General features: G+C 44.2%; 1 protein-coding gene across 2 annotated transcripts in view; it reads right to left on the reverse strand.

Moving 5' to 3' along the window:
• Nucleotides 1-1,423: 1,423 nt before the first annotated feature.
• Nucleotides 1,424-27,729, reverse strand: part of COL8A1 (collagen type VIII alpha 1 chain) — a 138,173-nt gene continuing 111,867 nt past the window's right edge. The window contains exons 3-4 of one of the 2 annotated variants that reach the window (XM_070582090.1): nucleotides 8,672-8,975; nucleotides 1,424-6,076 (exon numbers count right to left, since the gene is read on the reverse strand). In XM_070582090.1, coding sequence (XP_070438191.1) covers nucleotides 4,170-6,076; nucleotides 8,672-8,972 — 2,208 coding nt within the window. In that variant the 5' untranslated portion in view covers nucleotides 8,973-8,975 and the 3' untranslated portion in view covers nucleotides 1,424-4,169. Of the gene's footprint in view, nucleotides 6,080-8,671; nucleotides 8,976-27,729 lie in introns of both variants that reach the window. The other variant, XM_070582089.1, reaches the window with a different exon arrangement.

The following is a 27,729-nucleotide window of genomic DNA, read 5'->3' on the forward strand; positions in this document are numbered from 1 at the left end:
CAGTAGGGAAGCTGAGGTGATGCTTGTGCTGTGTCCTGAGGGATGAGGAGGAATTCTCCAGCAGACGAGTCAGAGAAAGCATTCCCAGGAAGGGAGCAGCGTGGAGTGGTCTCTCTGTCTAGCACGTGTGCATCCAGTCGGCATCACGCCCCCCTACACTGATTTGTGTATCACCTGGAAATCCATTTCCTGTTTAACAAACATCTTGATATCCTCCAAACAGAAGATACTTTTTTAAGGAGAAGGGTCATGTTCTGTTGCTTTTGTATCCCTCACATTGCCTGGTAATATCAGGCGCAAAGGATGGGCTACTTTGTGTTTTGTTTTAATGTGAAGAGATACTATAGACCCATGTAAAGATGGGTTTTCCCAGCTTGTCCAGCATACTGGACTCCACCTATTTATTCCTCCCTGCCTCTATCTCCTGTATCTGTCCTTCCAGTTACTTCTGTGACCAACACTGTGTGCACACAAGATGGCTGGTCCATGTTATGGAAGTCTTTGGCCATGGAATGAAATAGAACAAATTGGGCTATATGAGAATGGAAGCTGTGGTCTTGACCTTCCAGGTTGATGCTTTAAACAAGTGAATTAACCAGCCACAGACTGGTGCTACATCCTTGCTTGTGGAATGATTTGAATAATCTCTTTATAATATTCTAGACATGGTAAGTCGTGATCATTCTGAGCTTGATAAGTCATCACAAAAGAGTGCTTTCCTTATCGGGGATGTTCTGTAAGACTCTTGGGTTCTTGAACAGGTCTTCTTCTGCTCTGTAGCTCCACTCACCATCTCCCCTCAAAATATTTGGCTCTAGTGTGACACAGTGAAACAGAGTAGAGTATCTGAGGATTGGTATCCTATGAGAGGAAAGAGATCTGAGGCAGTTTTCCCCTATGATGGATGCAGCAGCTAATTGACCCCAAATAGCTGTTCTTCCTTCTTCCATATTAATAGAGCCCCTTATTTCCAGCTGGACGTGTGATTACCCTGAATAAACATTCCGTTGCTCACTCTCCCTTCCAGCTCATTGTGGCAGTGTGGCTAAGTTCGGAGAGCGGATGTGGGAGGGAGTGACCTAAGCAACTGCTGGGTTGAGTCCTTTAAGAAGGGAGCGTACTGCCCCCTTCCTCGTTTTTTTCACCTTCCCCCTGGCTGGAACGTGGCTGTGATGGTTTACTATCCTGGACCTTCGAGAGGAGGGCAACACCTTCAGGGTGGAAGAGGACCAAGATAGAAGAAACCTGGGCCCCTGACTGGAGCCACCACATGAGCCCAGACTGCTTGTGTCAAAGAGAAATATCGTCCTGGTTAAGCTATGAGTATGTTAGCTCTCTGTCTCCACAGCTAATTAACACATTGGGGGATAAAAAAGTTATGAGGTTCAAACAGTGTCAGCTGAGTGATATGAACAAGATGAGAAACATTTTTAAAGATATTTAATGACTTTTTTTCAAATCAGTACAAAAATTTAAATACAAAAATGATTTGCTATAGACAAGTCTCAAATCTATCATGGAAACTCAAAAAAGTTACCAGTCTGTTCACTGTTCATGATAGTCTGTAAAATATTTGAGAACAGTCACCCACTACAGACATTCTTTTCCCCTGTGGGATGTCATACTGCAGTAAAACTCTGTATTTAAATAACAATAATGCCAGTTTGGTCCATTTCACATGGAAAAGTTCTAGTTAGTTTTGAGTTAAATAGGGATGATGGCACTGTCCCTAGACTTCAGAAGACGTGGCGGTTTCATCTGCTCTTACCCTGACCTGTTCACACGATGTGCAGCCCTCGAAAGGGAGACACAGACATAGACACAATTGCTTAAACTCTTCTTTAAATTAAATGGAGTCATTAATTCATTTAGCTCTGAGATTAGCACCATTGTAGAATACACAGTATCTGGCATAGATTTTGCTCCTCCCCTACCTAAACGTTAGAAGCATATGCCTGATCACACATACACACATGCACACATGCACACACACATAGATTTAGGCAATTGAGCAAAACCAATAAATAAGTTGGAAGGTATTTTGAAAAGTGAAATTTGGTTTTAACTAAAGAGGTACTTTCTCTCTTACTTGATGGCAATAAAAAGCCCATGCATGTACAGATAAATACAGTTTTACAAATCAGCTGATCCGACTTGCTTCCAAGCCGGTTCCGTGCAGCTGTCCAGCAGCAGGAGTCCAGTGGATCCGTGTTGCCCCCATAGTCATCAGCCCAAAACCAGCATCCTCAAGACCAAGCCAAAGGATATTTGGCCACGTAAATGTCGCCTGCATTGGAAGTGAAGTTGGATGGGACATCTTTTTGATGGGAAAAGTCCATTATATAATTACCAGTGAGCAAGAAACCCTGTGGTAATGAACTCATTTCTCTATTTAAGAAATTGAGAAGAAATGGTGCTGTTATATCATATAAGGGAGAAGACAGATATTAGGTTGAAGAGAATTTTCTTGATGGTTAAAATGATTCAGATTTGACATAGACACATTTCCATGTAGGTTTATACCGTATTTATTTGTGTATTTTCCCATCTGTACCTATCCCCTCAATTCCTCACTCTTAATTTTGAGGAAAGTATACAAGGTTCCACCACCATAACCCCACGTTATTTCCTCCAGTGGCATATAGTGTCAGCCGCAGACTCACAGCCAACTTGAAATGCTTTGTCTGTGTTTTGAGACCAGATTTGAATGCCCAAAGCAGTTAATAGGTACCTACATGAAAACCTGGAAAATACTTATTCTTCCTTTTAAACTTGCGTTGACTCTTGACTTGTGCTGAGTAAGTGGTGACATAAAAATCATGGGCTATCACTGCCCTTTGACATTCCAGATAGCTCTTCCACAGTTTGCTTCTAAAGAAACAGTCCTTTTCCTACAATTTTAGTACCTACACCAGGAAGTAGTACGTCCATTTTTAAATTTATAACTTCAGAAATTATTTTTTCAAAAGAATTTATTTTCCTATGTAATTCTGAATCCCTTGATGGCCGCCCCCCGCCCCGCCCGCTAGTAAAGGATGGCTTGGATTTTGGAAATTGACTTTGGAACCCCAGACGACACACCAGTTTGCATATATACTACCCAGGGAAATTTCCTCGAAACTCAACAGCTACTAAAAAAAATGGCTATCCCCTTCATGGATAAAACCTCATTGTAGCCATTTGTGTGTGTCGGCACAGGAGGGGGTTTTTGTATGTGTGTGAACACAGTACTGCTGTTGATAATGAGCATCCCACAAAACTGGAACATTACTGGGCGAGAGGATTATTTTTTTTCTTGTTACTTCCAGGTGTTCATATCAGTTAGGCCATAGTGGAAATTACATGGAGGGAAGAAGAAAGAAAAAAAAATCAAAGAAATAAAAAACAAAAAGAACCCTTGAGGAATAAATGAGTTAATTACTGCTCATGTCTCCCAGTGGGCTTGTGAGCTCCTCGCGAGGCCCTCCCTCTCTATGCCCCACAGAAGTGTCTTACCCAGTGCTCGCACAGAGAAGGCACTGGGTAAATGCACAGTGCTGATTGGTTCACTCGTTCTTCTGGAGACACGAGACACATGATTCTTGGTAGGACTCCTGTTGCTAAAGACACAGCCTCTGGTGAGAGAAGCATTCTGATACTGAAGGCCTACCGTGGTCCCCCGGCCCCTCCCATGGGGCAGTAACACTGGAGAACTCCCCTCCCCCCTCCAAGACAAATATCTGCATAAATACAGAGGAAATTATGCAAGTAAATACGGTATGTAATTGTTATCATTGACATCTCTTTAAGCCATATTTATAAATATTTTAAGTAAACAATATGAGTGAGTGACTTTCATTAGCTATGATCTCTTACTGAAATATTTTGACTGATCTGAATAAGCAGGTTATCATGGAAGCATATAACATACAACAGCTAATATGATTCCAGTGGGTACAACAGGTGTCAGTACTTGATACATAAATCTATCCCATCCTTTTCAATTACAAGCTGCTGTGCGGAGCATTAAACATGCATCTTAGTTTTTATTTGTACATGATGGTTCAAATTTTCACTTAAATATAACTTTCCAACTATATAAATGTTTTGAAGCAATTATGTTTTTCATTTGGATCTTTTGGTGCGTCATTGTCTTTTCTTCTATTAAATCTCTCTTTTTCTTTTCTTTTTTACATGGGATACAATAAATATCCTGAAAAGGAGGAGTGGACGTACTGCCCGGCGTACAGCCCTGCAGCCTGTTCTGAGGGCAGCTGGAGGAACACGCGGTCCCCTGGCCTGAGCAGCAGCACCGCGCTCCCCGACGCCTGGTCCAGAAAGCCCTTTTTGTACTCATCGTACGTGTACATCACCGGCTCGTTGTTCTTGAACAGGGCAACCCACACGTTGCCCCCCTTGCAGTGAACGTGGTATGCAAAGTAGTAGACGCCAGGGACCTCACAGGTGAAGATGCCCGTCTGCGGGTTGTAGTTCTGTCTGCCGTTATAGAGCAGTTTGTCAAACTTCACTGGGGCCCCCACGGGGGGGAAAGGTGCAGTCAGCTCAGCGGTAAACGCGGGCATCTCGTAGGCTGGCCCTCCGTTCTTGCCCTTCTTAGCCCCATAGGCGTGGGGGGGCTTCACGCCATCAATCCCCACCCCCATGTCGGGCAGATACTCTCCATGGGGTGGTGGTGTAGGGGGCATCCCAGCTGGGGCGCCTGGGGGCCCTGGAGGGCCAGGGGGCCCTGGAAGGCCAGGCTGGCCTTGAGGACCAAGGGCACCAGGCTTTCCTGGGGGGCCATGAAGTCCTGCGACCCCCGGCTTCCCTATTCCAGGGAACCCAGGGGGCCCTGGGAGGCCTGGTTCCCCTTTGGGGCCTGGAATTCCAGGTGGTCCAATGGGGCCACTAGGGCCTGCAATCCCTGGGATGCCCGGGGGCCCCTGTAGACCCTGATCCCCTGGGATTCCTGGTTCTCCCTTTGGTCCAAGCAGCCCTGGAGCACCAGGGAGCCCTGGCAAACCTTTGTGCCCAGCTTCCCCCTTGGGCCCTATGGGACCTGGCAAACCCCTTATGCCAGGGGGCCCCACTTCACCCAGGAAGCCTGGCTTTCCTGGGAAGCCCTGAAGCCCTGGTTCACCCTTGGGACCTGGTGGTCCCTGTGGCCCCACAACCCCACCTTCTCCTTTGGGCCCAGGAAAACCAATAGCACCTGGAGGGCCCATAGGACCAGGGATTCCAGGCAGGCCTGGCTCTCCTGGGGGACCCCCCACTCCAGGGGCACCTACTGGTCCTTTCTCCCCTCTTGGGCCCAGAGCCCCAGGAACACCACCTACACCCCTGTCACCTTTGGGTCCTGGGAAGCCTGGTTTCCCAATCCCTGGAAGGCCTGGGGGTCCTGGCAGCCCTGGCAGTCCTTGCTCCCCTTTGCCACCTGGAAATCCTGGCTGGCCAGGGATCCCATCCTGGCCTGGTTTTCCAATTCCAGGTATCCCAGGAGGTCCTTGAATCCCTGGGACCCCAATAGGACCTTGTGGCCCAGGTTCGCCTGGAGGACCTGGCTTTCCCAGGGGCCCCTGGGGCCCAGGGAAGCCAGTCACTCCTGGTTTGCCCACTCCTGGAAGTCCGACAGGGCCAGGAGGACCGTGCATCCCTGGAGGGCCCTTCAGGCCTGGCAAACCTGGCATCCCAAAGCCCTTCTCTCCTTTTGGACCCTGAAGGCCTGGAGGTCCTGGTGGGCCTTTGGGTCCTCGCTCACCCTTTGCACCTGGTGGCCCTGGTAACCCTGGCCCACCTGGCTTCCCAATGCCAGGAAGTCCGTGAGGCCCTGGAGGTCCTTGTGGTCCTGGGATCCCCATAGGCCCGATCTCTCCTTTGGGTCCAATTTCGCCTTTTGCCCCGGGCATTCCCATGGCTCCTGGCTTTCCTGGCATTCCAGGCATACCTGGTTTTCCAACTCCTGGGTATCCCTGTGGCCCTGGTTTTCCTTTGATTCCAGGTATCCCATGACCTGGTAACCCAGGGGGCCCAGGCGGTCCTCTTGGGCCAGGCTCTCCACGGGGACCTTGCTCCCCTCGTAAACTGGCTACTGGGATTTCTACTGAGAAAGAGGAGAGAGAAAAAGAGGGAGGGGGAGAGAGAGAGGGAGAGATTAATAGTGATTATCCTTCCCTTCAGGGACGTTAGGACAGTGGTCATTTAGTTCTGGCGCATTGGCCTGTCGCGTGTTGAGGGAGACTAGGAGTTCCGTGCTTGTCCTCCAGGACTGTTAGTTACCAGCACTCAGAGGACAGTCAAGCTGGTCATTTCTGTGAGACATTTGAGACGATGTTTGAGAGTGGGTATCTGCAGCTGCTTTTATCAGTGTTGGTTAAGTAAAAAGGCTAAAAAGTAATGAAGAAACATTTTTGCAAGTACAAAAGTTGGAGATATTATGGTGTGTTCACTATAGAGAATTTAGAAAATTTAAAGAAGAATAAAGAAAAATCAAAGTAGCCTATAAGCCTCCTCCTGAGAGGTAATCACTTGCCATTTATGTGTATTTCCGTCTCGTGTCCTAGGTATATATATATGTGTGTGTGTATTTTAAACAGTGTTGGAATCATTCTCCATTTTTATTTTTTCTATTTTTTTCTCCTATTTAATGTTGTGTTGTATTTTTCCATGTCCTTGATTTTTTAATATAATGATTTAGGGCAAAATAATACTTCCTCCTGTGCTAAAATACAGTATGATGTGGATGATGAAAGTCATTATCCTGTGTACTCAGGGAAGAATAGAAGCATTTTCTTTTGTATCTGGTTAATAACAGCTTCCACGTCTATCCTCTAGAGTCAAATAGATTTGCTGAATTTCTTTAATGCACTATAGGATTTACTGAGCCTCAAATAGCATTTCTTTAATACATTATTTCTCATTTGCAAATTTGGTTTTTAAACAGGAGAAGTGAATAAGGTATTTTAGGAGACAAGCAGTGTGGATAAGAAATTGAGCTGGGATCAGGAGCAGAAAGCTCAGCTTCTCTCCCTGGTCTTGACATGAGATCGTGATTGGGCACGTAGCCCTCAGCTCTCTGCCTGCCTAGGTGTACTGCCAGAACAGTACACCCACACTGCAAGATCAGGTAGTAGGTGTGAAAGGCATATGCTTTCTCGAATTGTTATCGAAATACAAAGCACACGTTATTATAATGATTAGGCTGTGCCTTGCAGAGAAACACAACTCTGGATCTCCCATGCTACTGGGGGTGATGGATGGCATGAAGAAATGAAATTTGTAGTCCCAAAGTCTTATTTTAACCTATAGTCACAACTGAATCCTGACTGTTGTATCTTTTCACTGAACTACTGTCAGGGAACAAAATAGAACCACAGAACTCATATTCTTTCCAGATCCCACAGTTGCACTCTGGTACCCATCGGAATGAGTACAGGAAGTGCCACACACCAGTCAGGCCATCCAAGAAAGCAGGGGAAACACACGGCCGAGGTAATCCCCTGCGTGGAACAGCAGTGCCCCAAGAGAAGGAAATCGGGACTGCTGCTCCTGTGCTGGGAGACGCTGCTCTAGGACTCCTGTGGCGCGTTACTTCTAAGCAGTGAATCGTGCAGCTGCTGTATCGAGGGAGCGTCTGGGGCGGGGTCACTCCTACTCATCAGGAAGCCTTGGGTCCAGCACAGCCCCTGGAACACACTCTGTTCTTACTCGGGGTTTGCTGATTGACCAGCTGCAGCAGCTCGACGCTCCGCTCACATGGTGTTTTAGTGTTTACTTAGCTCTTTTACTTCCCTGACGTCACTGATGCTCTCAACAGTCTCACTTCACTAGGAAAAATGTAGGTTCAGAGAGGTTCAGTGACTGGGTTGCTTTCATTTCTGGCCTCCAGGCATCTAGGCCTCTTAGAGCCATATCCCCAGTTCCCAGAAGTGGGGGCCTCCTGTTAACCGCTGGGAGCAGGAGTGGCCTCCACTTCCTCAAGGGGCCCTGGGACTCGGAAGCAGTTCGTTTCTTACAAATGCTGGGTTCCCTAGAGCGCCAGGTAAACCAGCTGAGCTGACAGGAAGTGTCTCAGAGTGGTAGGCACTTTGCGAGTGTTGAATAACTAGGGAATATGCCTAGAAATCGTGGGAGAGCCTGTCTGGTCCATCGCTAGCGCAGTGTGTACTCTTCAGTCTGCTCTGCGTGTCCTCAGCCTGTGTAGTGGCTTCGTTAGAGCAGTCTTAGAAACACCTGCATGTGTCTAACCTGGCTCACAAAACCTTCTCCGATTTTTGTTAGTGCTGCAGGTCCTTCCTTACCACATCACTCTCCTGTTTCATAAGACTGACTGGTCACTTATTTGCACTGCTTTATCCCCCAGCCCTCGGCCCAGAGCCTGACACGAAAACAGATGCTCATTAAATAGTTGCCAGATGTTACAATAAATAAATAATGAATAAGGGAATAAACTATTTGTTATTAAATATGCTTTGTCATTTGATGCTGTTAAATAATAAAGCATAATGTAAAACGGTAATTTTGTCTTTCTTTAAGACTTGAACTTTTCAGGGTAGAGTTTAGAACACAGTAGGCATTAGTGAGCATCTGTAACACATTCTAAAATAGAGGTTTCTACAATTGAACAAATTGTAGATCCCACAGTTTCAGACCTGGGAAGGCTGCCGTTCAGAACCGCCCAGGAGGAAGATGTTACCTTTGCCCTTCTTGGCTGCTGCATCCTTGCCCATTCTGGGCGCCGGCTGAATTTCCTTCATATATTGGGGTAGATGTGGGTACTCTTTGCCCACATTAAGGCCGTCTTTGCCCAAAGGCATGTGAGGTACTTGCTGGCCTAGGGGCTGGTATTGTGGAATCTGCGGTGGGATCTGAGGAGGAATTTGAGGTGGCAGTGGCTTGATCCCATAGTAGGCACCAGCCTGAATGAGCCTGATGAAGCCCAGGGAGATGGTAAGCAGCACTCCCAGCAGTGGCAGAGGGGCAGGTGGCACAGCCATCACCTGTGGAAGGAAGGAATGCACCAACATGGTGAAAACCTGCAGGCCAGGTGACAGAAGTGTATTCACAGAAAGAAGGGGGAGCAAAAAAAAAAAAGGAAACAGTCTTTATCATCAGAACTTCACGAGAGGAAGACCAATGAAAAGGTGTTACCTTCAATAGAAAACAAAAACCAGAAAAGGAGTAGGGTCTGTGGGACAAAGGCACTTGGTGGGTTTACAAGCTATGGGAGAGACTGCTAGCTGTCCCCTATTGTCTGTTCTGCCTTCTTCATGGTATTGGGACCCCCTGATTTTCAGCTGGAACAGAACAGCCTAGAATGAAGACATTTCAGCCAGGTGTAGCCGTGTAACAACATTCTGGCCAAGTGGATGTAGTTATAATGGGTGCAACTTCCAAGAAAGATCCTCCAGGGGAGTGGGCATGTTCTTCCATTTGCTCCTTCCTGCTGGCTGGGATTGGACGGACTTCCTGGAAATGGACCAGACACCTTGGACGTGAAGCAAAAGCTGTGCACTGAGGACAGCAGAGCAACAAGCTAGAAGAAACCTCAGTCCTGGTTGAACTTGGAGGCATGCTACTAATGCTTAAATATGGGATTTGTTCACGCAAGAGAGAAATAAAGGTTTATCTTCTTCAAGCCGCTGTTATTTTGGGTGCCACATATCTGCACCAGACTTAATCCTAACAGGAGGAATAGATTCTCCAAAAGGAGGCAAACTTGGTAGCACGTCAGGCTTGGTTACTAAGTGCCAGGATTCTATTCTAAAAGGAAATAGTTAATAATGTTTGACCTTTATGCCAAGGGCAGAGATCTTTCATCTGCCGGATACCCTTTGGCTGTTTGGTGTGGTCACAAGCAAGTGTAAAGGTTAAAGAGCAAACAGCAACAAGAACTGAAGTTATCTGAATTGGAAGGAAGGTACCTCATGTGACAGTGCCCAAATGCCATTTAAAAAATCACTGTCATAATCATGCACATACAGGGACGCCATCTCTTTCTTGTATTTGAATACTATGGAGTCATTCGTTTAGAATTTGGCTAGTTGGACCTGGAGTCCATTTATCTTTGTACTATTATGAAAGAAAGGAGTTTACAAAGCAAATCAGTTGTATAAATAAGATAGAGATGTTTAACTAATCACAAGAATAAACTGTTTCTAAGCCCTTTGATAATACCCTTTGCAAATCAGCCCTTAAGAGAATAAATATAAATGGGGCTTATCTGTTTATAAAAACCAGCTTGAGAAGACAGCTGTTTGAAAACGCCCAGGGCTGAAGACTGACAGCCCAGGGAAGTGCAGTGTTCGCAAGTGTCCGCTAGAGGGCAGGTGTGGAACACTAAAGTCAGCTCCTTACTCGGTGCTGCTGACAACGCCTGAGAGGGCGAGATGGAGATGGGAGATGATGGAGATGGGCGAGGGGCGGGGGGATGAAGGCACATTTCTCACAATTTTTACGTAGGTGTCTTCTGGAAAACTTTTAATAAACTTCTATCTATAAATTAATTTCCATTCTCCTGAGAGTTTGTTTTTGCTTCTGCCGTACTAAATTCTGGATCCTAGTTTTCCAGGTATTAGGAAATATGCATTGACTTATCCTATTCAAGAGTAATACCAAGAGTGTGAACAGGCTACAGAAGAATTGGCTAATAAAAAGCACCTAAGAAAATAATAAGAATCCCTACCACAAAATTCACTGCTTTACAATTTTTCTAAATATACTAACTCATCATTTTTTCCCCTGCAGGGGAAAAAATATGAAGAAACATCTGTCAGCAAAATGATTTATAAAATTTTCTCCATTTTGTAAATCAGAATAGTCTCAAGAACTATTTATTTCAAGCATTCTCTAAATAATATAGGTACTGGTAGAATGGGAGAAGAAAGCTGTTATTTTCTGTCCTAAGAATGATTGTTACAAACGATTTGGAAAGAGCCACAGAATTAATACTGATTTATACTCAATAATAGTCAAATATATGTTGGGTGGCAAAAGACCATCTGCTATGAGCAGTCAGTGGTAATTTATTGAGTGCTGGCCAGACACAGTGCCAGACCCACCCAGGGATTATTACAAAGACGAACATAATGTGGTGAGTGGGCTCTGCCCTCGCAGGGCTTATGCTCTGTTAGTAGGAGTGACAGATGGGTAAACTATTAGTAGCTAAGGATATCCAGAAAAAAGCAAATTTCCCTCCCACTTCTGTTCTTTAGTATCTGAAATTCTTTCCCATTGAGCAACAACTTTTCCCATTTTCCCCCATATTTTTCCAGAGATAGTCTATGAATATGCATGTATAATCTGTACCCCTTTAAGACAAATTACAGCATACTACACATACTTCTCTTTCTTAACTTTTTTCACTCAGAGACCAGAACTTCAGACCTTCTCATCTTAGTTTTATGTATCTGAACAGATCCCTTCAACTTCCTTTGTTAAAAATAAGACTCGCTTGTTCTCTACGGTCCCATCTGCCTCTAACATTCAAGATCTAAGGCAGTCACTAGAGAGCCGCCAGTGTTAATTCGTACCAGAAATCCATGGTAATACCTGGTAATGTATACACTGGGACTTACTTCTACCTTTGGGGGTGAATGAGTTTAATTCTGAAACCCTCGACTTGTGGTGATGTCTTTAATAAGGTAGTATGCTTGGCCCTTCAGCTGTCCATCAATTCAGTGGATGTCTTGGTTTATACTTAATAATCTTTAAACCAGGACAGTCTAATGAAACACTGGAAAACTGGAGTGAGGCGAAGTGCCTGGAAGAAGACCAGTAGAATAGCAAAGGCCCGTGGGCTCCTGCTTCACTGTAATTATTTCCTCTCATAGGCTTGGCCTTTCTCTCCCGAAAACCACCTCCTTGGGTCTGCCATCTGCCATTTCTCTGACTATTTATTTAAGGAAACTTTGTTCAGTTTTAACTTGAATATTTATGTAGGGGCCCTGGTTAGAATCTACCACTTGACTTATCCTTACTAACTTCCCTCTTGTCCCTGAGGGTATTTTTGGTGGTCAAAGTGGTGTGGTTGTTCTCCCCAAATCACTCAGAAGCACACTGGGTTTGTGTAACACTACACAAACATCTGCAGGAAGAAGGAGCCTCAGAATTCCTGCTGAGAGGAAACGGTGGGAGGAGGTTTTCTTCTCTCTTTTTCCTTTTCTCCGAGGATGCAGAACACAGTAAACGTTGTGAGTTCCATTTGACGTTTCCTTGGATTTCTATTTCATAACCTGTGTGTGTGTGTGTGTGTGTGGTGTGCGCATTTGTATACACATGAACATAAACATCGTAATGTGTGTGGACGCTGGATCTTTGCCAGCCAGGCCAGCTTAGCGGTAAGTGTCATGTCGTACAGGAAAAGCATGGTAGAAGAGGCCAGAAGACCTGAGGTTGAGTCGTAGCTCTGTGATTCCCCATCTCTATGACCTTGGACAAGTCCCTTATCTTCAGTAAGCCTCAGTTGCCTGACCTATAAAACCGAAATTATAATCTCTGCCTCTCCCACAGAGCTGTTTAAGGGCACAAGTGATAACAGGAATTCCTTGTAAGCTGAAAAACACTATTCAAATTTAAGTTATTAATGGAGTGTGACCAAAAAGACAAATCGAAACCAACTGAAATGTCAAAGACATTTAAAGAAGGATACCAGCCAAAGTAAGTGTGAGGTTAACGGCAATAATGACAAACCTAACATGAATATAATAATATAATAATAATGGCCATTGAAATATACTTGTTAAAAATGGCAAAAAAGAATGGCTGAACCGAGGCATTCATTCGTTGTGTGTCAGAGTCACCAGCCCTCATCATTTTGAACAGCCCTAAATGGTCCCCTATATTTGGGCAGGACTGCAGAGATTTGGTTTCCCCGTGTGACCTGGAATGTATATAACAGAATAATGTGATAGACATCATTTTAGACAATCCTCAGCATTTTATTTGCACATTCATCCTCATGAAATTTTTGGTTTGCTGTCCAAAAGAATGTTTAAGTATTTAAATCTTGGGTCCTTGCCCTCAGTCCAACTTTCCCTTTCACATGGGGCTAACACAGCACCTGTGTGTGTGTGTGTGCGTGTGTGTCCATGTTGTGTGGTTGGACGACCAATGTCATCTGCTCCTGGGCAGGCCTCCTCTGCACCCCTGCTTGACCCTTGCACACGGTTTGTAATGTCTCAAGGCCTCAGCTTGACCACACCTGGATCAAGGGAAAGTCAAGCAGAATCCTACTCCAGTCTTCACCAGAATTGTCTTCTTGGCTTTCCTGTGCTTCTCAAAGAAAATTCTCTCCTGATTACACTTCTCAGGGCGATTCATTCACTGGATGGAGATGTGTAGGGATCACCTGCTGATTGTTGCAAACTGTTCTGGTTCACAACAGAACAGTTGTGAAGAGATAGAGTGGTGAGTTACAGAGATAAGGTCCTGGATCTCATGGAACTCAGATTCCAGTGTGGGGAGACAGGCAGTCAGCAAGTAACAAACTGTAATTCCAGATTCAAGTGCTGTGAAGAAAACAAAGCAGGTAAAGGGCTGGAGAACGGTGTGGAAGGCGTCTCTTTGGAGGTAAACTTTGACAGAGAAATGAAGGCTGAAGGGTTTATTATCTCTCTTAAGACCAGACACTGAAAAAAAGAAAGAATCACATTTATTACAGTGATAGTTGTGGGTACCCTTTCACTAATGTGAACCTGTTTCAAAGATTTATTCCTCACCTATGTGTGTCTTCATTTTGACCTCTTTATTTATTGTGTTTTTTCCTGGGGGATTCTTATTTACTTTTTTACTGCTCTCCAGATTTCAACCCTACTATATGAGTTTGCTAGGACTGCCATAACAAAGCATCCCAGACCAGGTGGCTTACATAACAGACGTTTATTTGCTCTCAGTTCTGGAGGCTGAAGTCTGCGATCCCGGTGTTGGCAGGGTGGATTTCTCCTGAGGCCTCTCTCCTTGGACTGTAGATGGCTATCTCCTCCCTGTGTCCTCACATGGTCTTCTTTCTGTGTGTCTGTGTCCTAATGCCCTCTCTTATAAGGACACCATCATATTGGCTTAGGGCTCACCCTAGTGACCTCATTTTAACTTAAGTTCCTCTTTAAAGACCCTGTCTCCAAACACAGACACAGGCTGAGGTCCTCGGGGCTAGGGCTTCAACATACAGATTTGGGGATCACAACTCAGTCCCTAACACCCACCACTGCTCTAAAGAACTCAATTCCTACCTCCTCTGTAAACCTCCTTCTTAACCATTGTCACTCTCCTTGACCTCTTGAACGTTTAACACAAAGTTCAGTGTGATTCTAATCAGTCTTATGTTTTTGTCCACTAGACCTCAACAGGATTGTAAGTTTCCTGAGGACAAGGAAAATGTGTGATATTCTTTTGACTTTCTCAATGTTTACTGATGGATCCTCACAACCAACGCCCTCAGTGTTGATAGGGGCTTTAGAAAATATCTAACTCAGCCCCACTCCCCATTTAGAATCCTGCCCACAACAGTTGCTGACAGGAGGCCCTCATATTTCCTCTTTGAATATAAATAATGATGGAAACATTCATAAGGCAACCTGTTGTCTTGTCGTATAACTTTTGCCAGTATTTTTATTATCCACCTTTTTTGATTCATAAATGGCAATGCACATGTAGCTTACTTTTATTGGGGACAGGGAAGGGGGAATTAAGAAATGTATCCCAGAATTGGCTAAGGCAAAAGATGGATGGTCACGTGACCTTTTATTGTCATGCAAATAAGCCCAGCTTAGGGTCATCTAACTAGGGATATGTAACTTTGTTGCAACATTGATTATATTACAGATATTAACAACTGTAAACTATGTTGAGTAACCCCACTCTGGTTATGGTTTTATTGCCCTTTAGAATATTAACCAGTTTTGTGTCTAACTTAGCATTATTTCAGCATTTGTTTCTATATAATAAAAAACCCAGGTTTTTAATATCATTTCAAATTGGCTTTGTCATCCTATTAAAGAAAACTTATAACCTGTTCACTTATGAATGACAATTGTGTTTTTAATATTTTCAGAATTATGCTTTCATGGGGATACAAAAAATGAAAACACAAGTATTTGATGTGTTGGATGATGTGGAGAAAAACACAGCAGGAGAGAGTGGGGCTGGTGATAAGCTGGATGGTTATCATTTGTTGAGATGATGCTCTTTAAAAGCCATTTACTGTAGAAAAGCCTCTGTGCTTGGATGGGCTGGTACCTGGGTTTTAAAGGAAGATAAAAGTGACTCTAAATAATAGAGAGTAGAGAAACTTGGCCTTCTGGCAGATTCGGGAGGAGAGGAAGTAAGAGCAGAGTTGACTGCTATGTGGGGGAGAGTCAGCGAGAAGATCTCCAGTGGAGAAGCCGTCAAGACAGGAAAAACTCACTTCAGAGGGGCTTTCTATGTTGTAAGGATAGGTCTTGTAAATTCTCTCCTTCATCTCCTGAGAGATGAAGAAATCCTAATCCTCTGAAGAGACCTTCAGAAAACCTAACTCTTGTGGGGATGGATTTTTGGGGGTAAGTGGAAGAATGGTTCAATGCTGTTCCAGATTGGCAATGGGCAAAATCAGTGACTATATATGAGAAAACCAGAACCAGGGGATGGCTGGGGGAGGCGGGGCAATGAACATCAAAGTTATAATAATGTTAGCTTTGTTTCTGAGCACCCACTTTAGGCCAGCACCACAAGCATATTTCAAACACATTGTATCATTAATCCTATATCTACTGAAGAGGTCTTTTTTTTTTAACATTAAACTCTTTCAAATGATATTTCCCCATCCTGTATTTATATAACTGATTATTTTACTGAAATTCAAGACTGTTATATCCCAAGTTGGAAATTTAAAATTCTTATTTGATTACTTTTAGAAGCTGTCATCCAATACATTAGCTAACAAGTCCTTCTACGTTGTTTTACAAAGTACAGATCTAACCATACTGTCACTTTCTCCATCTTGTCCTCCAAAAGTCCAAGGCTGTCTTTTTTAGTTGAAATGAAGAATTTCTCTGTTATATACAATGAGATCCTGGACTGGACCCCTTACGTTTTGTTCTTTGGAGTAGGGACACAAGCTTGGAAGGTATTCATGAAGTCAGGAAGCCACTGGCAAGGCGAATATGCTGAGATGGAGCCTAAAGAAATAAACCTAACAGACGTTGGTCAATCCATGCCACGAAGGCAGTGGGCAAGACCATCCAGCAAGCAATCATTAGTTTTAGCCACCTGCCCTTTTACACCTATCAGGACTGAGAGAAACATAAAACAGAGCGTGAATTACATGCTTCAGGGATGAGTCCTGAATCCGCTCATCATTAAGAGCAGCTAACAACCCCACCTACTAGCTATAGGCAGAGCATGACCTCAAGGAATCTACTAAACTTGAGATGTCAATTGGGTTGTGTCCCCAGCTCTAGAGACGGGCCACCCACATAACCCCTCTGAAATGGATGGCCAACCACCAAATTCCAAAAGTTCTCCAAAGGAGGAGATTTCACAACAGTCTCCAGTAACCAGTTACAGGATTGCACAGATCTACATTTCCTAATATCTAATCTGAACCTTTCTTGCTGAACTTTAAGCTCGTTTCCCCTTTTCTATTCTCAAAGGAGGTGAGAAACATCTGGAGAATATTTTTCTTAAAATAATAGTTCACATACTTGAAATCTGCAATTAACTCCTTTTGTTTTTCTAACTGGAATCATGTCAGCTGCCAAATAGTTTATAAAACACTTGAGAGAATCCCTAAAAGAGAAAGTTCTAAAGTGGAATCTTTTTGTTTGCTTGTTTTTCTTCCCATAATATGAAAACATCATTGTTCTCAGAGCACAGAGAGCCAAGATTCTAGTTCTGACCCAAGAAGTCACTCATCCTGACTGGGCCTCAGTTCCCTCATTTGCAGAAGAGGGGCACTGGCTAGAAGACGTCAAGGTTCCTTCTTGTTCTAAAATATCATGGTAGCTGTGAACGTGAGCAACGTCCACACTTCATAGATAAATGATTTCACAAATGTACATGCTCAGGCTTTTGGGATGTCACACAGTTAGATCCATCTCACACCTACAGCTACCTTTCAGTATTTCACTCTCCCTCCTTACAGTTAGAGAACAGGACGAGTTTGAACAGTCCCCCACAAGTATTCCTCTGATGAAACAAACTGTACCTTTCCAAAAACCAAAGAAAGAACCTAAATAAGAAGCAAAGTTTAGAGACAAAAAAGTGATTTATAACTTTTTTTTTTTTACTATATTCAAAGATTGAATAAAAACTGAAGCTTACTGAGAAATCTTTAAAAAGTGGCTACAAATGATAAAAACTTCCTACAAAGTGTAGGCTCCAGAATGCCCCCAGAGTCATTCCACGAGTATGAATCCATGCCTCCTGTCATAGGAATGACAAATGAAGACAAAGTAGGCATCCTGGGAAGGAGAGGCGGGTAGTGACTACATGTGACTACTCCTGGTTTTAGGAGCTGCAGTGTTTATTTTGTAAGAAAACTTGATGAGCTAAAATTTAGAGGCAGCTCTATAATAAAGTAGGTGATGAGGGCATCCCAAGAATAAGGTCCTCCCCATTCCATGTGCCTGGGGATGTGCTGCCAGGTGAATCCCTTCCCAGTGTGACCGAGAAGGACTGAGGAGCACTCTCCTGCCATGGGAGCATCTCTCTGCCTTCTCCGCACCAGTGCAGTCTGTGTAAATAACACGATGCGAAATAAAGGGGTTTTCAGGCCTTTGCAAGGGAGACACGTGTGTGAGGAAGTTCCATCTAATGTAATCCACTGAACTGGAAATTGTAAAAATAGGTATTTAGAGAAAACAACTCCAATGTCTTATATAAAATATAAATCTCACAAAACATTTGTTTACCACAAACACTTTATCTCATCCTGAACTCTTGTTCAGACCAACGGGATCCAAGTGAATTTCAACCAAACAGAACTGGGCAAGGTCCTTGTCATATGCATAATGAAAACTTGGTAGTTGTGATTGAAGGAGCCTTTGGAAATAACATTAATGAATTGAATAAAGTAAGATGATAAAATTACACTCATTCCCAAAACATCTAAGGTGGAAGAGACTAGAAAGTTTAAGCCAAGTTAGGCAAAAAGACAAAGGCGGATAACTTGTTTCCTGAATGACCTTCATCTAGGTCTTGACCTTTAAGAAGCTGGGGTCCCGGGGCAGCCTCTAGATGTGGGAGGGAGGGTGGGACAGGGCCAAGGAGGCTTGCTTATGGACCCCAACTCTTCCAGAGGAAGCTGTCATGTTGGAAGCTCTTGCCTCTTCTGTAACTCTGTGTGCCTTCTCGATGCTTCCCTGTTGCTCAGCAGCTTTCTCAAGGAAGGTTGAGAGATTAGGTGAAGGAGTTAGTGGTATTTCTCATGATTGGAAGTTCTGGCGAAAGTTTTGAAAATTGAGAAAGTTGAAATATAAAGCACAGCGGGCTTAGCTCCCAGCCAGCATGGCCCTTCCTGGAAGCCGGAGGGAGAGCCAGGTGCCACCGTGGATGTTTTCCACCATTTTCTGAGGATGGTGGCAAGGAAGGACTGAACAGCACGCAAAGGTCTCTTTTCTCTGCCCCTTCTGACTGGCATTTCATACTGACACTATCAGTATATCCAGAAGATTAGGTGAGCAAGCCAACTTCCTGTGCTAGCATTTTATTTTTATTAGCAGGCTATTATGGCAGTAGACTGTTCATTTTGGTATTTTTATAGGAAACTGTGATACAAACAAAAATTTCCTGAACCAAGGAACAAATTCTAGCCTTTCCCTCTTCCATAATACTAAAATAGTTATTAATTAAATTACTGGGTGGGTGCATATGTGTAGGCGAGAGGTAGCGGGCACGAGGCAGCCAAATGTTCTTTTTTTTCACTTTTGAGCTGGTTATTTTAGGGGTTCAATTGTTGAAGTTTTATTTAGTTAAGATTACTTTGAGCCACATAACCTCCAATGACCTGATACTAAAAGTTAAGCCCTAGAGTTTCTGTTACACATGGGCAAAATATTAAATCAAGTCAACAGCACTCGGAAATAAAAATAATTAACCAATTTCTTCCAAAATTGGCTCCCGGACTCCACATCCCTGCCGCCCACACTCACACACAGAGCTGACCTCCAGTCAGAGCCATCCTACACCAACCTCCGAAAGCTCCAACATTAGGTCTTGGAAATTTCTGAATTATAAAAGAACTAAAGAAATCTCGACTCTTTTTTGGTCAGTAAAAATGTGAATCTGTTCTTTCTCTGCTGCTCAGCTCAAGAGCAGCAGAGATCACACCACAGGACTGTTCCCAAAAATGAACTTAAATAAATAAAAAAATCTAGTTCTCCAGCTGGGGCTAAGCATAAAACACCACGTCGCGATAAATCGTCAGCTACAGAGCGGGTCTCTGAAACCCGCCACCTTAACCACAGCTCCATCAGGATAATTAGCTGGTGTAACATCCTGCACTTTGAACACAGCGGAGCCGGAGAGCAACCAAACCACAGCCATCTTGGGATCGGAAGTTCCATCGCTTTCAGGGCTGGAATTTATTTTGAGGGAGAGGAAGATGGATGTGCTGTCTGGGAGGAAAAATCCTAAGGTTTTCACAGTTAATCCACTGAACATTTTTCAGAGAAAATGGAAGTGGAGAAAAGTAAGGACGAAGAATTATGTAATAAATGCCTTTCTTGGGGATACGTAAGTTAAGGAGGCTGTGAGTGCCTAAGAGACTTTTCTTTTTACAAGCAAAACTTACTGCAAGATGCAAGAATTCACACAAACATGGGATTCCACTGATGAATGTGCTTCACGATGTCATTCCTTAAGACGGGGAGGGTGACCAGGACACTGACTGGAGAGAGGAGACTTGGGGTGTAGTCCCTCCTGTCATGATGCCCTTGTGAATCTTTTAGAGCCTCCTTTTCCTAAACCTCAAAATGACAGGATGAGTCAGATGTAGGGGTAGGGGGCAAAGACTTGGGGGAAGTGGGGGAGGGGAGTGAGCAGCGCTGGCTGGCAGGTGGTGGACCAGAGAGCATTTACCCCATCCAGCCTGGGGCAGTGTTGAACTACGCGCTTGTGTGCCTGGTTTGGACAGGTCTTCCAATTTTTCAGGAGAAGCCACATTTGGGACATTCTGTGAAAGCTTTTCATTTAAAAGTTTGTCTCATTTTTTTTTTTTCTAACACTGGTAGATAAAAACAATCCCGCTGTGGGCAGGATCCAGCCTTTAAGCGGCTGGGTACCTTCGTATCAGACGGTTTCCAACATCGCTCTCAGTCTAAAATGCTGTATGGGGGATTCCCATGCCTTGGTTTGCTTAAATTTCTAAGTCCTGGCCTTGCTTCTCTCCACCGTGTCAGCGAGTTAGTTTAATCAGTAAATTCAACAATCTTATATTGAATTTTTAGGTGCTTGCTCCTATGTTAGTGGCTGGAGAGATATAAAAATAAGGGAATATGAAACAAGGACCTACTCTCAGGAAGTTTCCAGGCAACTGTTGAAAGTTAGATCTTAATCTAGTGCAAGTGCTTCAATAAAGATAAAATACACTGCTGGTAGGAATGTAACTGGTGCAGCCACTATGGAGAACAGTGTGGACATTGCTCCCAAAATTAAGAATAGAACTACCATATGATCTGGCTATTTATCCAAAGAACATGAAAACACTAATTTGAAAAGATACATGCACCCACTGTTCACTGCAGCGTTATTCACAAGAGCCAAGACATGGACGCAACCTAGGTGTCCATCAACTGATCAATAGATGAAGAAGATGTGTTTTATATATATAAATATATATATAATGGAATACTACTCAGCCACAAAAAAGATGAAATCATGCCCTTTGTGACCTAGATGGACCTTGAGGGTATTGCGATGCTCAGTGAAATGTCAGACAGAGAAAGACAAGTACTGTATGATTTCACTTATAGATGGAAGGTAAACAAACAAACACATAGACACAGAGAAGGGATTGGTGGTTACCAGAGGGGAAGGGGGAGGTGGGAGTGTGAAGGGGGGAAAGGGGCACATGTATATGGTGACAGATAACTATTGGTGGTGAACATCCATTATAGTCTATACAGAAGTTGAAATATAATGATGTACAACTGAAATTTATACGTTATAAACCAATGTGACTTCAATAAAATAAATTTTTTTTAAAAAAGAAAGAAAAGATAAGATAGACTTTAACCCGGATGGGGTGGGTGGGAGGATTGGTCAGACACAAGGTCCTTAAGGGGCAGTGTTAGAACTAAGGGTGAAGAACAAATGGGAATTGTCCAGCAGAGGAGGCAGGGAAGTGGAGGGTATTTCTTGCGCTTCATCAAAATTATCTAAAAGCAGACATTGGCAGCTAAAATAGTTAAAGAGCAGCTATAGCGGGTAATGATTAAGGGCAGCAACTCTGAGCTAAGCTGCCTGAATTAAATCCTGATTCCATCACTCACTAGCTCTGTGATCTTAGGCAAGTTACTTAACCTCTCTCTCCCTCCATGTCCTCATGATAATTGAGGATGATGATAGCATCACCTGTCTTATGAGGTTGTTCAGGGGGTTGAGGGAATTAACATAAGTACAATGCTTACAACAGTGCCTGGCTACAGCAAGCATTCTGTACATGCTAGCTATTATTTAAATGAAGAGGAAGAAGGGTGGAGGAGAAGGAGAAGTGGCAGCAGTGGGGTTGAGGGGTCAGGAGAATATATTCCATGACGCTTTGCATTACCGTGTTACTGCAGTCTCGGTTTTGCAGAATTTGAAAGGTGATGATTTTTGTCATCTATTATGAAAATTGGCTGAAATTCCAGAGACAGGTCAGCTGAAGATCGTTCCTCATAAGCGGTAGCAAGTACTGTGTCTGCATCCCACCTCTCAGGGCAGCCCTTGCCACCTGCTCGACCTGCAAGCCACCCGACCTTCAAATGTTGGGTCCCCCTGCCCTGCCCTCAGCGAGCTGGCCACTCAGCGCCTGCTTCTGTACTGCCCGTGAAGGGCTTTGGCTCTGAGACACAGAGAACAGGAGAGGTTCTGGAGGTGAGAGCAGCAGCTTGGCCTGGCAGGAGCGGCTGCAGAACCTAGGCTGTATTTTAGTGCTGATGGAAGTAAAATTTGCAAGTAATAATAGCTATCAACTTTTAGGTCAGAAAAACAACCAGCTTGCAATCACTGTTTTAGAAGCTTGACCTTTCCGTGCTATTTTCAGGGACTTGAATAATAATGATAATAATATTGCCATAGTGAGTTATTTACTGCTTAATATTCCAAGACTTGCATCTGGAAGATTCATGCCCTCCTGCAGAGCCCTCCGCTTAATTCAAAACTATACTGAGTTTTGTATCTGAAGAAACACAGACTCAATTCAATATACACTTCTTTTGTAGTTAGTGCAAACAAGTAACCTCGAATCCAAAAGCCCAATACATCCCACCATATTTAGCCACAGCATTTATTTAAATAGAAAATGTTAATTTCCCCCAAAATGAAGCAAATTTGTACTGTATTTTATTTTGAACAAGTTCTTGGTCACAGGTTCTAGGAGCATGGATGGGAAGCTCCATGTAAGTGCTCTCTCAAGAGCCTGGAGGAGAGGATCGGACCTTGCTCTTTGGGAATTCTCTTTGCACCTAGTTCATAACTGTGTACAAAGTCAGCTTTATAAATGCTTGTCGAATGAATATATGAATGGCACCCTATTCTCGCCCTGTTCCCCGCCCCCTTTTGTCTACAGGTTACAAGACCTCAGGTGGTGTCAAGGCTAAGAGACCATCACGATTTCCAAACGCAAGTCAGTGTTACTCCTCTCTCTGCCTTCTCTTCGTTCTCACTCTCCTGATTTTGTGTCCTGGGGTCGCTGTCAGCTCACAAGGACGGGAAATCCTACCTAATAGCCATTTTTCCTTAGAAATTAATAAAGAGTGCTGTTTTTGATTTAAAAAAACCAACCTTGTGAAGAACAAGGAAAGGTTGGTTGGAGGTAAAACGATCTTGAGATGGGTGACAGTCTTCACGTATCGCAGGATGCTTCTGAGAGGCTCTCTGCGGCTCCTCTGAAGGGCTTAGACTTGACTTCAGATGAATAACAGGGTCAGGAGGCAGTTTTCTAAATTCTCAGTCTTAATATTCAATTTAGGGCGTTAGATGTTGAGTGGACATCTTTGAAGTTCTCTCCTTTGTTAAAAGAACCTCTGAGACTCCATTTCCTTGTTTGTAAAACTGAGTGTGTTGGACTAAATGATCCCTAACCTTACTTTCTGGTCTAAAAACTCTGCCCTCAGCCCTACGCAGTCCAGTTTTTCCTTCCATCCTAATGACGCCAGAGGCAGGAGGCGGTCAGGCAACAGGTTGTGGAGTCACGTATTCACGTGGAATTGACGGGTGGGCACATGGAGGAGGAGAGATGAGCATTTTATTATTTCACAGCCATGCGAACTCATCAAGAGCACTTTGCAACTTTCCACGGGTCTGTCCCCTGTGACGGCCTGTTTGCGGGCCATGTCCTTGCCATGAATTCTGTCTCCTCGCTGCGGAATGAGCCAAGGACACATTATTGACCACCTGCTCACTTTCTTACACAAGACGACTCCCCAGACTTATTTTCTTTGCTCTCTCCTCCTGCTGGTTTATGGCTTTCCCTTACATAGCAATAAAACTCTTGGAGAGTCCTCTTAGGGATGAATTAATGCCGCTTAAGTATATTTCTGTTAGCCACTCTTTGATGGTTCCATTTAAAAACAAAGGGGGAGTTGGGCAGCTTGGTTCTTATTGAAATTTTCCTTCCCTTGCTTTAGTTACCACTCCTCAGAAACTCTTAGTTACACTCCAAGAGAGCTTTGCTAACAATAAAAAATGTCTGGGAAATATTGTCAGAAGACAAACTTAACATCTTTCAAGTAATTGTTTTCCCATTGGAAAGGTATTTACATTATAAAGGGACCCAGCCTAGCTTGTGTGAGCTTTCCTCATATTCCTTTAAATATTTAAATTTATAAATAATAAATAAAAAGTGTGTCTGAATTCCAGAAGAGCAGAATACGATCTTGCTCTCCACCCTAATAGCAAACAGACTGAAGATCGAGTGTCATGATCCCACTTTGACTGTGTGTAGTCTGCAATTTATTTTTACTTCCTCCACATTTTATACTTTATTAGTTCATCTGAATCTTATATTTAATCTGTGTCTGCTCTGGGACAGAACATCCTATGAGGTTCAGCTTCCTCTTCTCGCAGTCCCAGCCCCGAGGGTGGGAAGACATGAGTGTCTGTCCTGAGTTCGACACTTGCCCCTGTGTGGCCCTGGGAGAGCCGCTCAGCTTCGCTGGGCCTCTGGCTTCTCCGCTGGAAGAGCAATAGAATCTGGGCACTGAGGGAAAAAATCCCCCAAGGTGTTGGGGGTGGAGTTCAGCCACTGTCATGGAAACTACCACTGGAATAAACTATTTTCATTTATCCCTTCTTCTGTTTGCTTAAAAAGTGGAGCTAACCAGATGACACACAGTGGGGCCTGGGTAGGGTCTCCATGCTCCCTTCCACTGAACTCGTTTCCACACCACTTCAGTTGTCTTATTTATCCCATTCCACAAACATTTTTGAACCACCATGCTAGGAATGATGGAGCTTTCGAGCTTGACTAAGCCATCACTCCTGCCTCAGTAAGAATTCAAGGCGAAGACAGACATGTCTGAAAAAAGTACAAAGAGACAGACCCAGCTTTCTGGATTGGCTTTCTGTCCCTCCTTTTCTCTTGTAACTGCATCTTCTCTTCCCTTGTCCTTTCCCAACTCATTCCCAATTCCTCTGCTCTTTTCCAGGTTTCTGATTCCTACCTGGTGTTTACAACCTCAGCAGCTTATTTTGAACCTGAGCCCAAATTAAAACTAATGTCTTCAAAGGCCACAGTGGGACACATGAATCAGATCATCTCTCTTCACTGATTCAAGGGCAGACTTCCTGTAATCAAGGAAGAAATGCAACGTGGAATGATTAGGGTGGTGTCAAAAAGTACCCATCCCTCCCTAGAACCAGAACACCTCCTCATAGGTCTGCTAAGTGCCTGAAATTTCCACTCAAGTTCCAGAATCTGGGAAAGCTCATGCATTCCAGAGATTTTTATGACAGATGATTGAGCTATAATGTAGAACAGGGCCTAAGGCACAGGGGCTCAGGGAATTGAGAAGAATGGGGTCGGGGCAGTTTAGGGGCCCTGGTGGGATGCCTGACAGTAACATGGAGGTACACGGTAATGGTCATCTTAGGGAAGTCAGAGGCATGAGATGGAGACAGGAAGCCTAGCCTGGCTACAAGCTCTCCAGCAGCTCCTGGGGGAAGGGCTGGTCATGATGGCATATGTAATTTGTGTCTAACACGTCACCACTGAGAGGCAAGAGTTAACATATTTAAGAGGGATCCCCTGCAGGTTGGACTCTCAGGAAAGGATTTGACCTCCAGCAAAGCTCCATGGAAACTGGCTATAGCCCAGCCTTAAATTTGTGCTTAAGACAAACAATCCTGGTCATTTGCAAGGCTTGGACCCCGGCCCTCACTCCTCCCATCATGTCAGCAGAGCGGCTGGTGCTTCTCAAATATGCACACGGGTGGGGCAAATCCTGCCACCAGCTCCTGCATTATTTAGTGGGAGTTGAAAAGCTTGGATCCCAACTCCCAGATAGGAGAGGGGCTGGCACTCCCCTCAGCCCGATTGATGAGAGGCCAGGCGAGGGCTGGAGCCAAAGTTCTGCCGCATCACAGCGCTCTTTTATCTTAGCCTCTGATCACATCAGGGATGGACTGGTGTGATGTCATACAGGTCAGATGCCTCACAGGCCCAGGGCCAGCTCCCTCTCCTGGATCTGACTTCCAGGCCTGCTGGATCTTTGTGCAAGACCCCAGCCTGGAAGGTGCCAAGGACAATGGGGGAGGCCCTCCCACCTGCTACTGCTTCTCTCTCTGCACATTTCCCTAATAAACAACACTTGGCCATTTGCCGTTGTTTGCACAACAACCAGATTCTACCTCCGTGCTTCACTTGGGGATTGGAGCGCTAAGACAGAAAGAATGCAGAGAAACACTCTCACCCATTAAGTAGTTAATCCAGTGACCCATCCATTCAATGTTGTTCAGTACTTAGCAAGCGCTGGGTGCTGCAGACACAACAATGAGTAGAGAGTGAGGTCCCTGTCCTGGAATGACTCAGTCTGGAGGGCCGGCGAGCTGAGGACCAGACTGCTCAGCCTCCTTCCCTGCGTCAGTTTCTGTCTCTGTGAAGTGAGTCACAGGGAGACAGTCCTCTCCCGCTTCTGTGTTCTGGGCTGACCGGCTCGCCAGATGGTAATGGCCAGCACTTTCACAACCTTGCGCTGGCGTCCCTCCGTCTACCAGCGTGTGGTTAGGCTTCTTCTGCCCTCTAGTCCTTGATGTGTATCCACAGAAAACAAACTTATTTTAATATCAGTGTCAACAAGACTTGCTAAGAATGCAAATAGAAGACACTGCATGGCAAACATAAATGACTTTTGAATTATCTCTATGAGCACCTGGCCTTATACAGAAGCACATTAAAAAAATAATGAATTCTCCATAAGAAGTCTGAGGCAGGCAAAGAATTACTAAACCTACACATTATTTAGCATATAATGATATTCTGGTTTTTTTAAGAAGAACCATACTAGATTCTTACTGCTGAATTCTACCTGTTCTAGCTTCTACCAAAAGCAAATAACATACTTGTGAAGAAAATTCCTTTTACATATGTCTTTCATCTACCCACCTACCTATTTTCTTCCAATCTATCGTTTCTCTCCCCCTCTACCTGTCATTATCAATGTGGACACAGTGGTACAGAGACACAAAGCTTGGCTATTTGCTTGGCTCTGAGATCTGACTGGGTATAGAAACGGGTCTTGCCAGCATCTCTTAAAGGATCTTTTGGATTACACGCATAAAATACAATTATGTATTATAATTTATATGAGGCTTTTCCTTCAAAGAGCTCAAGTTTCTACAAAGTTACTTTTAAAATAAAGATCTTTGTGACTAGAAATGATATGAGTCTGAATTTTAATTTATTTTGTGTCCTGTCAGATTCATGAAACACAGAGGTGTGGACAACAGTTGGAGCGGAAACGTCATCCTAACTTGTTACAGGAGGTTTCCCCGCCAGCCACCGATGACCCCACACCTGGAAGGGCCTGCTCGCTGTGATGGAGAGGCTGGTGTCGCCCTTTGCCCCGACACTGGCACTACAGGGCTTAACTGAAGTCTGGTTATTATGAATTCGTTGAACACTTATTTCGTGAGGGCTTGGGACATTTTAAGCGCTGCTAGACTCTATTGGTAATAACAATATTAAGAGTAACAAACTTTGAATAAATGTTTACCCAGTACCAGACACTGTGCTGGGTCCTTTACTTAAATTATCTAACATACCCCCAACGACTCTGGGAGGCAGGTGCTATTATATTCATCTTACAGACAAGGAAATAGTGCCCAAAGCGTTTACATAACTCGCTAGAGGTCATCACACACCTAGGGAGGGAGCATGGCAGGATTCGAATCTGAAGGTCCATCTCCGAGGTCTCGCCCCTCAGGACTGCTCTGGGGAAAAGCCACCACAGAAGAATCCGCAGCAATAGGGCCTCAGGAAGGCAGTTCGACTAAGTTAAAAAGCACCCTCCGATCAGTGTTATGTCTGGGTTGTTTGTTTCCATCAGTACAAACATTGCCAGGAAGGCTGGCAAC

This window comes from Equus przewalskii, chromosome 18, assembly GCF_037783145.1.
Source record: "Equus przewalskii isolate Varuska chromosome 18, EquPr2, whole genome shotgun sequence".
Taxonomy (NCBI): Eukaryota; Metazoa; Chordata; class Mammalia; order Perissodactyla; family Equidae; genus Equus; species Equus przewalskii.